General features: G+C 37.1%; 2 protein-coding genes across 11 annotated transcripts in view; one reads left to right on the forward strand and one right to left on the reverse strand.

Annotated features, from left to right (window-relative positions):
* The window catches only part of NAA35 (N-alpha-acetyltransferase 35, NatC auxiliary subunit), a 34,542-nt gene extending 26,907 nt beyond the window's left edge, over positions 1 to 7,635 (reverse strand). The window contains exons 1-2 of one of the 4 annotated variants that reach the window (XM_034410133.3): positions 7,347 to 7,635; positions 1,040 to 1,173 (exon numbers count right to left, since the gene is read on the reverse strand). In XM_034410133.3, the coding sequence (XP_034266024.1) occupies positions 1,040 to 1,163 (124 nt within the window). In that variant the 5' untranslated portion in view covers positions 1,164 to 1,173; positions 7,347 to 7,635. Of the gene's footprint in view, positions 1 to 1,039; positions 1,174 to 1,938; positions 2,284 to 7,346 lie in introns of those variants that run through there. The other 3 variants (XM_034410130.3, XM_034410129.3, XM_034410131.3) reach the window with 3 other exon arrangements.
* AGTPBP1 (ATP/GTP binding carboxypeptidase 1) overlaps positions 2,100 to 15,896 on the forward strand; it is a 58,714-nt gene continuing 44,917 nt past the window's right edge. For 3 of the 7 annotated variants that reach the window (XM_060690561.2, XM_060690564.2, XM_060690565.2), the window contains exons 1-2: positions 7,747 to 8,037; positions 13,984 to 14,070. In XM_060690561.2, the coding sequence (XP_060546544.2) occupies positions 14,039 to 14,070 (32 nt within the window). In that variant the 5' untranslated portion in view covers positions 7,747 to 8,037; positions 13,984 to 14,038. Of the gene's footprint in view, positions 2,376 to 7,746; positions 8,038 to 8,858; positions 8,906 to 13,693; positions 13,788 to 13,983; positions 14,071 to 15,896 lie in introns of those variants that run through there. The other 4 variants (XM_087888261.1, XM_087888262.1, XM_060690562.2 and 1 more) reach the window with 4 other exon arrangements.

Genomic DNA, 15,896 nt, shown 5'->3' on the forward strand with positions numbered 1-15,896 from the left:
CTGCCCTAGGCATGAAGTTGGTTGTCTCATCTTGGCCCAGTCACTCTCACTCAGTCCTTGGAAGAAGACAATGACAAGCCACTTCTGAAAAATGTTGCCAAGAATACCGCAAGGACTTGTCCAGGCAGTTGCCAGGAATCAATTCTGACTTGAAGGACTTGTCCAGGCAGTTGCCAGGAGTCAATTCTGACTTGAAGATACAAAATAAAACAAAAAACTTGCTTGGATAGCAGATTTTATGAGACCTGGGAAGCCTCCTTCCGCCTCCAAATCTCTATCACTTGAACACGTACTTAGAATGCTGGGATGGGCCTTAGGAACAGAGTGAAGGCTCTGAAAAGATGCACTCCAGAAATGTTCAGTCACTATGAAAAATTCCCAGAAGAAAAAAAAAAAAACTGGGAAGTTTTCAAAAGTGGGAAAATGTTCAATATTTCATTTTCATGATACTAGCTGTGGAGAAGGAGATACAAGACACAAAAGGGTTGTGCCATCTGATGCCGTTAGTGAACTGAATTTTGACAATTCAGGGCAATCCAAACTATTTGATGCTTTCAAGTATCAAGAACCACCACACCACCACAGTATTTCAAGAAAGGAGCCTGGTGGCGCAGTGGACTAAGTGCTGTTAAAGTAGCACTTAGTTGCCAGCTGCCTGCAATTACTGCAAGTTCAAATCTCACCAGGCTCAAGGTTGACTCAGCCTTCCATCCTTTCGAGGTAGGTAAAATGAGGACCTGGATTGTGGGGGCAATAAGCTGACTTTGTATAAAAAAGAACACCGCTTGGGGGGGCCAAAAGCCCTACTAAGCAGGTATATACAAAAGTATGAAGGCTATTGCTTAATGCATTGTAAGCCACCCTGAGTCTCTGGAGGAGGGTGGCATATAAATCGAACTAATAAATAAATAAATAATACCGCTCAATTCTTCCCAGAAAAATCTTTGGTTATATATTGCAAATTTTCTCATAATACTCTCTCACAATTCCTGTTTATGTTTAGAAGCATCATCTAAACCCCGTATTCAGCATGACTTACCTTTACAGCAATCTTCAAAATCCTGGGTGATGTCTATCCAGCTTGTGTTACCCTTTTCCATCTTCTCAGCTATATTCATCTCCCATCCTGAATCATCATCATCTACAGCAGCTTTCATAACCATGGCCTTAAACCTGCACAGATGTTAGGACATTTAAAAAATTAATCCTGGAAACTCTAGCAGTCTAGCCAAAGGACAGTGGACGCGTTCTTAATTCAATTTTCTGCATTTATTCAGGTAGTCCTCGACTTACGATCACAATTGAGCCCAAAATTTGTTAAGCGGGACATTTGTTTAAGTGAGTTTTGCTCCATTTTACAACCTTTCTTGTTAAGTGAATCACTGCAGTTGAAAAGTTAGTAACTCGGTTATTAAGTGAATCCGGCTTCCTGGTCAGAAGGTCGCAAAAGGGGATCACATGACCCCGGGACGCTGCAATGGTGGTATGAACCAGTTGCCAATCATCTGAATTTTGATCACATGAGCAGGGGAATGCTGCAAAGGTCGTAACTGTGAAAAAAAAGGTCATAAGTCTCTTTTTTTCACTGCCACTGCAACTTTGAACGGTCACTAAATGAACTGTTATAAGTCGAAGACTACCAGCACATTGGACTGACCCCCACCAGCTGGGTCACCACACCTCGCTTCTGATTCAGAGTATCCAGAAAGCAGAGCCAGAGACTTTAAAACACTCCGATCTAGTAAGTTTTTAAAGCCTATCGCTGTGCTGGGAGCGGGCGAGGCTAGTTGGGACAAACCTCTTTGTGCCCCACCAATACCCAAATCGGCGAGGTGCCCGATCAAAACCCCAAACAGGGGCAAGCACGATATCCCTCGATCCCAGAGAGAGCAAGGAAGGATTCCTCAGCAAACCGAGTCTAGGGACTCGGCCTCTCACCTGCCTGTCCACTGGAGATGGTGGCCACCCTGGAATGCTGCTTCTCAACCCCGCAACTGCTATTTCTCTAGCCGGCAGCGCGTGACGCGGGGTGGGGAGGAGAAGAAAGGTGGGCGTCGCTTACTCGGTCTCCTACGAGCCTCTGCCCTCCGGTCTCGCGCAGCCGGCTGCAGAAAACACACACACACACATACACACAACTACTTCCCTTTCCCTTCCCCAGCGTAAACCATACAGCTGCAGCGCAGGCAGAATACCCCCCGCTACCGCGCTTGCGCAGAATTCTATTTTCTTGAGGAACCCCGGATGAAAGGACTCTAGTCCAGGGTCTGTAGAACCGTGTTTTTCCATAGAGATAAAAAGAAGAGAAGGAGCCGCAGAATACAGACCGGATTTCCTGTCGCGGTTCTTTGTTGGAACTCTCGCTCCTCTGAATGGTAACCGCGGTCGGCAGTGCTGAGTTTTCAAACTCAGATCTCTCTTTCTTTTCTTTTTTTTTCTTTTTGTCTATACCTGTCCGAGTGTCTAGATTTTTTTCATTTTAAAATGTAATGTACTGTACATTTTTCTATGCATTGTATTCTATGTATTAAGTAGGTAAAATAATGAAGTTTAAAACTGATCTTTTGCGGATTTTGTTTCTTTTTAAAAATGCGTGTAGAATCTTAAGTCAATTTTTAGAAAATCACGCCAGCAACTTTTTGAATTGCTTAGAGGAAAATTGGGCTTTTAGTGTAATAGTTTCGAAATACCAAGTTTCGCCGTTCTTTTCAACAAACCAACTCAGAAAATAGAGAAATTTCCCAACTGAATCTTTATGCCTGCGCAAAAGTCATATTTCAAGTCTGCAGTCTATGCATCACTGCATTGTCTGATTTAATTATGAGAGCCCTGCTCATAATTAAACAGGTTTTTTTTCCCATATTGTAAGTTGCAGCCTGTGGGAATTTTGCTTTTTTTTTTTTTTTGCATGATGTGTGCGACCCTATGGCTAATTGATCCCTGATTTACTTACCTCGGTTCTCACAATTCCTTGTATTAAAAAAAGGTACTTCCGCTGGTTTTACCCAGCTGTCTACATTTATTCTTGTGTTGTAAAAACTCAGCCCGGGTTTAGTTAATGGCCTTATATATTGTCCACATTTGGAAAACAGTAAACTCTGTGTAAAGAGTTTTGGTGTTTTCTAAGCTTGGTTGTTTGTCTGCAGATGTTTCATCTGATTAGTAACATCAGTGCTCATCAGCATTTTCCTTTCAACTATGAATGGGGATGAAAGTGAAGCAGTCGAGCTTCTAATGTAATCCAGAACTGTTATATTTATTTTGCAGGTGTGGGGGTGTTAGTAGCAGAGAAAATAATATGGCAACCCAGTAATTAAATCTAGTATAGCCATTAAATCATAGAGGATGAAACTGAAAAAGATAGCTTAAGATACAGGCTGGTTCTGATTTTTCTTTGCTTCTAACCATACATCCACATACTTAACTTAAATGCAATTGGCTGATTTGTGCCCTATTATATAATACAAACATAACCAACTGTGAACCCAATTGGATATGATATCTCTAGCTATAAATAATGTGTTATGTTTGGAAGATTTATAACATGTTACTTGCAACAAGAAGCTGCTATATAACCTACAATTAAATGTAAACATATTCAGTGTAATACCACAGTAAAATGCAAATGACGAAGTTTAAATAGATGAAAGGACTAATACTAAAAGTATTTGTAATGTGATTTTGAAAGAGCTAGAAGCTTAGAAAATAAAATTAGCTTGGCATTCACTTCTGAACATATGCCCCAAATGTACAACCTTTTCAAAGTCAAGAGCTCATAGAGCTGCTGTGCAATAATTTTAAGGATAAAAGAGTGCAGGCAAACCAAAAGGTTAATATATATTAAAAAAACACCTTCCACATTCATAAATTGTTCATCTCATCCGAGCTTTAATAGAACTGCAGCTCACACAAATATGGATTGCTATCACTATTTGTTCCTGCTGAGCCTAAAAAAAACAAGTAGCAAAGTCAGAAGTTTTTACACTTGCTGCTATAAAGAGCAGTTCAAAATAAATGAATAAAATAAGTCTGAACATTCCTGACAAAAGATTACAGGAATTATAGAATATTAAGCTACTTCCCAAGTAAAATGGTTTTAAATTTATTTCAGTGAAAAGTTTTTATATTATGAATTTGTAAAGTCTTTTTTTTCTTAAATTATGATTACTAAAAGTGAATATTATATTTCATGCCCAACTCTAACCATAATTAAATCATGAGTTTTGTTTTGGTTGGGAGAGGAAGTGATTTGGAGGGTGCCAAAGCACTGTTATAATTTTTAAAGCGACATCTTTTTTAAATATGTTGTAAATTTTTAACTTTTCAGAAACTTATGCTGATATTAATTGCTCAATGATGTATAAATAGATTTAATCATGCAATTTTCCTGTGTGCCAAGAAGTCCTAAAACATGATTCTGAGTTACAGAAACAGACTTTATTTTTCAAAATTCAGCATGTAAGCTAATTCAGTAAAAACAAATGTATTGATGAGTTGTACAATGCAGTCATGTAAGCAAAATATTGCATTTGTTTGTTTGTTTGTTTGTTTGTTTAATTTGATTTATATGCTGCCCTTCTCCGGAGACTCAGGGCGGCTTACAATGCGTTAAGCAATAGCCTTCATACTTTTGTATATTTATAAAGTCAGCTTATTGCCCCCACAAACTGGGTCCTCAATTTACCTACCTTAGAAAGGATGGAAGGCTGAGTCAACCTTGAGCCTGGTGAGATTCGAACTTACAGTAATTGCAGACAGCTGGTGTTAATCACAATGCTATCAGTCTGCTGAGCCACCAGGCCCGTTTGCTAGAGCATTTGATAGAGCTTCATTCTTACTAATATTACTACTGCAACCAGACATTAAACTGATTGCCTTGTGGAATTTTATCCAAAAAAGAAAAAATAAAGCTGAATCATATAGTAAGATTAATGCAACATTAAAGAATAGCTGTAGAAAAATAAAACATGTTGCTTAGAACATCAGGAATGTATAAAAGATCCAAGAAAAATGTACAATCGTGGGAAAGAAGACAACCTACTACAATCTATTATTAGCACAATCATTTTATCCCCAAAGGCTGGACTATTCTTTACCATTTTTCCTATTCTGGAATAGGAAACATTCAGAAACCAAGTAAGGCATACTTTTCCTTGAGATACTCTTTGCAATTCTTTTGAAATTTCAGAAAGATATGTTCTGTTTTTCTAACATTTGAAAGGTTCTAAGGTGGCTACAGTTCAACCAAAAACAACATTGGAAACTTCTAAGCAAAAAAGTTTTCCAAAAAATAAAATATATACCAAATAAGAATGAAGGTAACAATAATGCAGTTAAAGCCTATTATAAGTAAGCATGATTCAAAGCACAAAATGAACACCAGTTATTAGTTAGGTAGTTGGTGATCTAAAATGTAGCAACATATTTTAAATTGTTGACCTCACCAGGGAATAATGCCATTTGTTACTTTGTTTTCACTGGTATTCTGGTAGATCAAGACAGAACCATTGTATATGTACATGCCTCCTATATAATGAAGCAAATGGGAGTAGGGAAGATCTACTGTACTCTATCATACCCTTTGAAGAAAGTTAGCCCCCACCCCTCTGCTAGAAGAATTAAATATGTTAGGAAATATTAAAAAGGCAGAATATTATATTTCCCTAAAGGAGAAATAGAGAAACATGCTCTTGGAGACAGAAAGCAGCCCCTAAGTCTTTCTTAAAAGCCCCCAGCAGATATTTTGTGTCCATTGAGAAAGATTGGGCCAGCCTATCTACAAAACACAAGACTCCAGCTCCAGGATGATAGGATTAATACATGACCCCCTCAGGACATAATAGAGCCTTGGTCGGGCAGCAGACTAAAGTGCTGTTAAGTAGCACCAGCTCCCTGCAATTACTGCAAGTTCAAATCTCACCAGGCTCAAGGTTGACTTAGCCTTCCATCCTTTCGAGGTAGGTAAAATGAGGACCTGGATTGTGGGGGCAATAAGCTGATTTTGTATAAAAAAGAACACCGCTTAGGGGGGCCCGAAAGCAGGTTTATACAAAAATATGAAGGCTATTGCTTAACGCATTGTAAGCTGCCCTGAGTCTCCGGAGAAGGGTGGCATATAAACCGAACCAATAAATAAATAAATAAATAAATAGGATTAACCATCTAGCACCAATCTTCTGGAGACATTGCATCATTCTCCAGGCTTCAACCAAACTTAGCTCAGACAACCTACAGAGCCAGCTATGATCCCTACAATAGCCAATAGAATACATGTTCTTGCATAGGAACAGGAAGTTCAAATTCAAAGCCCATGAAAAGGTATAAAACCCCCTCACTCTCAACTCCATGTAGTCAGCTACCCAGAATCATATGTGCTTGGTGGTTCTGTTGATCATTAAACCATCTTTCCAATCAGCCTCCATGTTTCCAGTGTCTTTCTCCCAATTTGGAATTGAACCAGATGGATATTTCTTCCAACACCTTGTATTAAGGGATTCTGTACAGTTCCATCTCATACCTTTTAAATAGGTTTGTAAACTGCTGGGAATCTAGGGATCTGGAAAAGGTGTCATCAGATGATGCTTACTCTACTTTCCCATATCAGAGGGATTTGTGAATGTGCTGAACCAGTGATATTGTAGCTGTGGTAGTGTGCTGGTTGCTTGATGAGGACCATGATGAAAGTATGCGGGCTGGCTTATAATACTGAAAGCAGTGGAAAATCGTAATTAATATTATTGCTGTATAGAGATTTAGCGATGTCATGTGTAAGGGAGAACATACATAGGGAGATTATGGTTTCAAATAGGGCCTGGTGGCTCAGTAGACTGATAGCATTGTGATTAACACCAGCTGTCTGCAATTACTGTAAGTTCGAATCTCACCAGGCTCAAGGTTGACTCAGCCTTCCATCCTTTCTAAGGTAGGTAAATTGAGGACCCAGTTTGTGGGGGCAATAAGCTGACTTTATATAAAATATACAAAAGTATGAAGGCTATTGCTTAATGCATTGTAAGCCGCCCTGAGTCTCCGGAGAAGGGCGGCATATAAATCAAATTTAAAAAATAAATAAATTTAAGAGTCAATTATAATGACTATTAAAATGACTATTAGTTAATAAAATTAAGCAGAAATAAAAATCAACAATAAAGACATAAGACACTGATAAAAAGTAGTGACTAAATGGACAGCATTTGGTTTCAGTTATTGTAACTAATAGTGGTGCAGTTATTTAATTTGTTTTTTTTTTCACACTGGCACATGAGATGTCCCATGACTTTAGGATTCTTGTTTGAGGCAACATGAAATGAGCACTCACAGGCGTCTAACCTGGAAAGCATACTTACAAATTCGGAAAACTCACAAAGGTTTTCCCCACAGAATGTATTCTGAAAACTAAATTTAGATTACAGTTAGGTCAGTTTAAGACACCCATTTTAACTAAACTAGGAACCGGGATCTCTATATATATCCCTGATTCATCTGAAGGACAACTTTACTGGATTATCCAGCGTTTTACTGGATTATGTACATTTAAAAAAATAAGAAGAAAACGGGCGGGCAACAGCACGTGCTGCGAGAAAACGGCTCAACCCTCCCCCCTCCCCGCCATCCTTTGGCGGGAGTGACTAAAGACTGCAGTTCAAGGGGAAGGGCGTTGGGCCGCTCGGGCCGCCTTGGGCGGAGAGCATGCGCGCGCTGCGGCTGGGCACGCGCGCGGTGGGGGAGGAGGCCGGGAGAGCGCGGTGACGTCGCCAGGATGCGGGCAGGTTTCTGCCGCGTCCTCGTTCTCCCGTCGGGCGTGTGCGGAGAGTCCGGGCTCGGCGACACCGGAGCCGCGGCGGCCGCTGTCGTTGCCTCTCGGCGGGAGTGGCGATCGGCGCCTTTGGCGCTAGGTCTGGCGCCGTTTCCTCTCACCTGCCTCCCTCCGGAGCCCGGCCTGCCCGCTGTCCCTCCATCTTCTCACCGAAGGTGATGCAGTGCTGAGGTACCCGCGCCTGGACCTTAAGGAAGATCGCCGCCCTCTACCTGAAAAAGGTGACTGACATAGCCCGGGGTGGTGGAAGGACGCTCGGTTTGACTTGTCCCTTTGACAAGCTTTGCCTGTCGGCGGAGCTTTTCGATGGTTTCTGACCTCTGGCGGCGGCGGCGGCGGCAACAGAAACAAACGGGATAAATATGGAAAGGGGGCAGTTTAGTCGAGGGAATTGGTGGTCTCTGGAAATGGACACTGAAGAGCAGGTTCGTCATCGTGATCTCGCTAGAATAGAAGCTGTAATTCTGGAATGGCTGCCTCCCCCCTACACACACACACCACACACACACACACACACACAAATTTTCTCTCCAAGGAGTATGATATTTATCAACGTTTATTTAGAGGAGTTCCCCTTCATTAGATCACTGTGTCACAAGGTCCTTTTTTTTTTTGTACCGGTTTATTTTCTGGGATACACTAGACTAGTGTAACCTTACAGCATTGCGCCTGATTAGGATTCGCAGTGAAATAATGTCGGGTGGCATTTCTGTTTATTAAACAGGCATGACTTGTTAGTTTTTCACACTCAGTTGGGGTGGGGGTGTTCTAAAAATAGCCCGTTTGTTTGTTTGTTTACTATCTATTCCTTGCCACAAAATATATATATATATATATATGGTGATTTAAATAGAAACAGCAATACAATTAAAATGGTTAAAGCAGTCCAAATGGAAGCCAAAGATATTTTAAAAACAAATCTTATCAATGACACACAGCAGCGTTCAGTGTGCATGGATGATAAGCAGCATGCAATTGTATATGGTTAGGATTCCAATACAGCTCGGTAAAACCCAGTTTTCTCCCATGGATGTTTGTGCAGGTGTTTCCTGTGCATACCCAATTGTTCTTTTCTGCCTAATGCCTGCTGTAAGTATTATGAAGCATGACACACTTATGTATTTGTGGGAGGGGGATCTGGAGAAAAGTGTGTAAAGAATGCACAGTTTTTCAGTTTCTCCTAATGTCTAGCTGCAATTGCTTAGAATCCCGCTGTTGATGTGCTTGGCTTTGACTCAGCAGATGTACACTCAGCCATTATAATGTATAAAGTCTAGTTTATGTCTCCATATTATATAGCTTGTTCAAGAAACCATGATTCAAATAAATCATGGTTTCATTTGATGTGTTCCTTTAACTGAACATGGCTGGAATGAGCCATATAAGACATTTCTAGGTAAAAAGAAGCATGAGGAAAAGCCAAACATTTGTTTCTTGTTATTATTTGAAGGTGCACAACACAGGATGGTCTTAATTTGCATCCAGAATTGTTGTATTCCTACAGTTAGTTTACATAGAGTGAATGAAGCCTTAGCCTTCTACATTGCATGTTGCTATAAAAAATTATGTTAAGCAGACGTTGGTCCAGTTGAAATAGAAACTGCAGCATGGCTTCAAAATCTTTGCATATTTATGACAGAAAGCATTTCTGAGGGAGGTTTTTGAATCTCATCTGCCAAACACAGAAGCCTTTATTTACAAATACCACATTTTATTTAAAATTCATATTGCTTGATAATCACGATAAGGAGAGGTCAGAGAAAAGCTTTGGTGAATCACTAGTGTGCATAGAGTCTTTAAGCAACTGCATGCTTTGGAAGGCAAAGCATGCTGTGACTATGGAAGGCAAATACTCCTTGTAATAAATCATATGCTGACTTCAACATAAGTAGAAGATATTTTATTTCGAATAATTTTTTTTCATGAATGTAAACGTATATGTAAATTTATATGGTAAAACTCAGTAGTCATCAGTGTTCTTGGTTAACTTGGGAGAGGAGAAACTCTGGCGAACTGCTCAGGGAAGTAGTAATCAACTAAAATAATTTCTGTTCCTTCCATTTATGGAATTTTTAGTTGGATCAGGGAGCTTTCCATGAGTGAGAGGCCAAATTGATATAACCAGTAATTGGTGAAGTCCATCTTTTGGATCTCATGGGCTCCTGCAATTCTTTGCATAATATTTTTTTTTAAATAAAATTACATTACAAAATGTACATTTGAAAACACTGAAAAGATGAGATAATCAATGTAAGGTGTTGGAAGTAGAGATTTGGGTCTCTGTGTTTGAATCAGTATTGACATTGGGTGATTGCCTGCACAAGTCCCTGCAACTTTCTTAGCAGTAGTTTTAGAAGTGATTAGCCAGCGCCATCTTCTTACAGCTGAGAGAAGTGACTGACCAAAGACACCTGACCAAAGCCACTTCGTGCTTAAGGTGAGACTAGAACTCAGTCTCCTAGTTGTAGCCTGGTTTCTTTAATTACTATACTAAAATGGCTTTTGAGATTAATATATGTGTTGCAATATTTAGAATTCTTTCCACACCCTATTTTATCACTTGAAAAAAATAAATCCATGATAACAAACAAATGCCTCTTACAAGTTAAAGAGTCTCACTTCCCTCTTTTGGACAAAGGGATAATCTTATGCAATAAATTTAAACTATTTCAACAGTGAAGCTTGTCTGGAGTAATTGTTGAAAAATATCTTATACCTTATTCTTCAAGTAGTTTCAGATTCTTTAAAAGAATAGAGAAAATGCAATATGTGAGGCTGTAATGCAGTAGCCAGATGGATTTCACACTCCTTAGTGTCAATCACCTTTGAAGACACACATATAAAGAGACATACAATTGTGCTGTGTGAATTTGATCATACCACTGACTGCTTGCTTGCTTGCTTTATCCTAATATAGTAATGTTTGGCTGAGATAATGACACTTGATATTAACAGTGTATATTAGGAAATAGTTATAGCCTTCATTTTTCCCCCTTACTAGAAATATAAAGTATAAAATCTTTTTTCTATATGGAGATTTATTTTCTATGGCTTAATTCAGTTGTAATGTTAAATTTGATCCCTAGTCATGTACAGGTAGTTCTCAACTTATGACAAAAATTGGGACTGGAATTTCAGTTGTAAGTCATGACTATTGTAAGTTGAAGCAGCACCTATGTGACAAGATGATTTTATAACTGTTTTTATGCTGATTGTTAAATGAATCATGTGGTGGAAGTGGAACTCTCCTGATGGGTGTTTTGGGCCAGAAACCATCAAAAGAGTCACAAATTGTAGTCACGTGACCATGGGACACTGCAACTACAGTAAGTTAGCCATTTTCCAAGTGTCCAAAATGCAGTCATATGTCCATGGCATGGGGGAGAAAGCACAATGTTTATGACAACCAGAAGAGCTTTATAGACTGTAAAACACACTTTTTGAGGTCATCATAACTTTGAACAGTCATTAAATCACCAGTCATAAGTTGGGGACTACCTGGATTTAAAGGTATTAATTTAATGAGTTTTCTCATGTTGCAATTACAATGACGGCCACGGCATGGGGGGGGGGGGTTACATTTGATTCTGTATTCATGAAGACTGTTCAGGTAAGTTGTTGCTACTGATCACTTGTTCAGCGGCCGTTCAAAGTTAGACACACTGAAAAGTGAGACTTAGGACTGGTCCTCAAAGTTCAGACTATTGCAGCTTCCTGTGATCAGATGATCACCCACTGCAACCTTCACAGCAGGCTCTTGAGAAGCAAAGTCAATGGGAAAGCCAACAGAAAGTCACAAGTCACATGATGTCAAGCTTAATAAGGCCACCATTTAGTGATAGAGATGCCGGTCTCCATTGTAATCGGTAAGTAAGGATTACCTGGAAACAGTAAGTTTATGTGCCTGGAGAAATTCTAGTTTATTGAAAATAATGCCCACATTAGAGCAATTTTATTTTAATGAAATAAAATATTTAAAAAGATTGCTGCCTGTATGCTTTTACTGCTCCTGAATGTCTTTATCAGTAGAAAAGCCTGATCTGGACCACTCAGATCATCCATACTAGAATAGTGTTATATATTCCTGGCAATAAACTTGAAAGTTTATTTGATTCCTCCAAGTTAATTTACTTTAAGTAGAGATGCTAAGATCTCAATACCCTCTTCAGCAGATAAATATGTTTAGTAGTTTAATTATATAGAACCATTTTACTTTTATCTGGAAGCTGAATCATGGCAACTAGACTTTTCTTTTTTTGGTTTGAAACATTTTGCTGCTTATCCAAGTAGTTTCTTCAGTCTGAAGAACTGAAGTCAGACTGAAGAAGCTACTTGCATAAGCAGCAAAATGTTTCAAACCAAAAACGAAAAAAGTCCAGTTACCATGGTTCCACTTTCAGATAAGTCTACTTGGATGACCGAGAATCTTCATTGATATTTTACTCTTAGTTTCTACACTAATTTTATTGACAAAAGGAAGCTGCCTAGAATAGCTAAAAAAGAGTAATAGAGGTAGTAATAGTAAATAATATTATTAAATAATATTAAACTTGTACACTGCCCAACTCTCCTTCAGTGGCCGATTACAAAGGAATTACAATAAAATTCAATAAATTGAAAAAAATCATTTCAATTATTCTGTGCCAAGGAGTCATTTTCAATCAGCCATTTTTCCAGTCAGAAGATTACATGTCACCCAAGGAAGACAGTTCCTTTGTTGTTCTAGTTTGTTATAGAAACTAGTGAAATTTCAGAAATGGCATGTATACCACAAAGTACAGTTCAAACTCTGATTTGAAATAATTTTTAAAATGTTTTCAAATCAGAGATATAAGTAAATATTTTGTTGAGTAAAAATACAGTAGTGATTGTGAAAAGAAAGCATAATACCTTATAAAAATAAAATTCTAATCTAAGGTTATATCGGCGCTACTAGCACGTAGAAGTAATTATTCCTGCTTACAAAGATTTCGTCTCCTTTAGAAATGTTTGAAGACAGAATTTGGCAGTTCTAGAATTTTAACTCTATATAAAGAATATACACTATTCTGTATACAAAATATAAGGATAAGACATTAGGCTATAAACCAGAAGAAAAAGAAAATTTATTTTGATTGGGTTAAATTAGCATCCTTAAGGCTGGTTAGTTTCATGTGAGATTCTCCTAAAGAAAAGTTTTTGTCAGTTGTGAACTTCTACTTAAAAATAAATGTTGTGAAATCTTGAAGCCAAACCAGTTTTTTTTTTAGGGATTTTGTATGCATTTACAGGCTGCTCAAACTCTTATATTTGCAAGTGTACCAGTAATCTTCTTTTGTTCATTTTTCATTTATCTTACCTTATGCTTTATGACTATTTCTGCAGTGCTTGGCTATATAGGTATTCCTCGATTTACAGCAGTTCATTTAGTGACTGTTCAAAGTTACAACAACACTGAAAAAAGTGACTTATGACCGTTTTTCTCATTGCAGCATCCCCATGATCATGTGATCAAAATTCAGATGCTTGGCAACTAGTTTATATTTACTGTTGCTTTGACTCAAGGATCAGTGATCACCTTCTTTGACCTTCTGACAAGCAAAGTCAATGAGGAAATCAGATTCATTTAACAACTGGATTACTAATTTATCAACTGCAGCGATTCACTTAACAATTGTGGCAATAAAGATTGTAAAATGAGGCAAAAGTCACGTAACAAATGTCTCACTTGACAACAGAAATGTTGGGCTCCATTGTGGTTTTAAGTCGAGGACCACTCATAAAGGATACAAACCACAAAATAGAAAGGAGTCTAATTAGCCAACTAGTGAAGTCAGATTGATGGTTTCCTGCCAATAAGGAATGGATGTAGATGTGCATGTTATATGAAGAAATAAATGCTCATATGCAGTTCCCAGTTTGGGAATTTTTGTATCCCTTCTCTTTTTTTTCTAACCAGCTGCAATAATTGCAGTCAACTCACTAATTAAATGTAAGTAAAATTACAGCCCTAATCTGTATTTCTAGAGCCATTTTAATGCAGTTGACAATTTTTAGAGATTTGTCTGCAAATTATGTGTTTTTTCTTAGCTCCATTTTCACATTACTTATTAAGTATACTTTTTATATCAACTTCATCTGCCAAATAGTCTGTGGACATAACTTGTATACGCTTCCTTCTTTTTCAGATAATATGTTGATATGAGCATCTTTTTGTGATAAAATCTCAAAAATCTCTCCAGAATGCATAAATTGAAAATGGCATCAGAAAAAAGGTAATCAGTAAAAAAATGATTTCATTGATTTTTTTTATTCTGGTTTGTAAGAATTGGATTGTGTTTTTTTTTTCTTCTCTTGTCTTCTTTTCATTTTTTTTTTCATATCCTGATTTTAATCTTTGAAGTTTATGTGTGAAGTGTACTCAAAATGACAATGTTCCTGATTATCTGATAACAACCTGATTGCAGAAAAGTTAATTGAGAACTGAAATATGTGTATTTGAAAAACTAGTATTCATATGCCATGGCTTTCTCCAAAGATTTAACATAGAAGGCTTTCTGACAACAAAAAACAAAAAACAACCCACTCTGATCTTTTGCCATGAAATTCTAATATCTTCTAACAGTAAGAATCTTTTTGAAGTTGTCTATGGCAATGATACATATTTTCCTAACCCAAAATCTGATTCATAAAATTGAACTAATTATTTTTCCTTTTATGCCCAAGTGATAGTTTTAATGTATTTAAATTTATTTTAGTGTTCTTTGTATGTAATAATCTTCAAAATTATTAACATTTTTAAGCTTAATTAGAGAATTCTTCTCAATGTTTATTTTCCGACTATGAGAACTATGTTCAGTAGGTTTTCTATAAAATTAAAATTATTACTACCTTTATATATATAATTACGAGAATAAGTTTCATTTGTAGTGTGCAAAATACTGTTTAGATTAAATAACTGAAGTAAAAGAAATTGTGTAATATATGTGGAATCTGTTGTATTTGAACTTGTTAGATGTGCAAGCTATTAAAAAATATAAGGCATGAAGCAAAATTTTAAGTGCTGAACTCTTATTTAGAGTATCAACTAAGCAGCCATCGCATATCTCTCTATTTTAGATCTATTTCTTTTTGTTGAACATTTTTGTGTTGCTACATAGCTTTGAAATTTCTGTCCTCGCTTAGGAGTGTTTCTCCTTTCATCTTCTGTGTAGATATTGGCAGTACTATATATAACTCATGGCATTAAGACACAATTGGCTCGGTTCTGTGCAATATGTATTCCAAAATAATACAGATATATTTGTATTTGGTACTATTTTTTCACATTTTTCATCTGAGAATTGCTTTCAGCTAAGCCAATGATAAGGGTATTACATCTGTAATGATTATTTTTGAATAAGACCCGATTTTTGCTAGCAGAGATATTTTTGAGAAATAATATGGAATAGGATACATACACTTACAACATTTCACAATAGGGAAGCATTTGGTAAATCTTACATAATATTGTTTGCAAAATAAGGAAGTTTAAATTTTCTCATTCTAGGAATCGAATATTATGCTCCAGATGAGATTGTACCATTTTTTCCTTGCATTTCATTAATTTGTAAGATATTCTGTTCAGAATAGTTTCCTTCCTATATTTTCACACTTCATATCAATTAGTTATGTCTGCATGTTTGCCAGATTTCAATTTTTGTGTAAGCTTCTACAAACCCTTTACACCAAACTTTTTTTTTTTTTTTTTTTGCAATTTCATCATCTTGTGAGGGTACTCTGTGGGACATAATAGGTAGCAGAATATCAGTAAGAATACTATGTATTTGTGCATATTTTGTCACAAACCCTTAATACAATGTCTGTACATTTAAGAAATATTTTAAAATAAAACACTTGAATTAAAACGAACTACATTGTTCAAATTGTTTGAAATAGAACAGTTAGTTGTATTTTAACTTTGCGAATTAAATTAAAAAAAATAGAAATACAATAGTTAGAAAATCGTTGTTTTTATTTGTTCCTTTTCCCAGCTGTTTTATGTACTACAAAAGGTATAAGTACCAGGAAATATTGGGTGGAAATAATTATAGTTGACTCT

The sequence above is a fragment of the Pantherophis guttatus genome, chromosome 2 (assembly GCF_059756535.1).
Source record: "Pantherophis guttatus breed Tessera chromosome 2, ASM5975653v1, whole genome shotgun sequence".
NCBI classification, from domain to species: Eukaryota; Metazoa; Chordata; class Lepidosauria; order Squamata; family Colubridae; genus Pantherophis; species Pantherophis guttatus.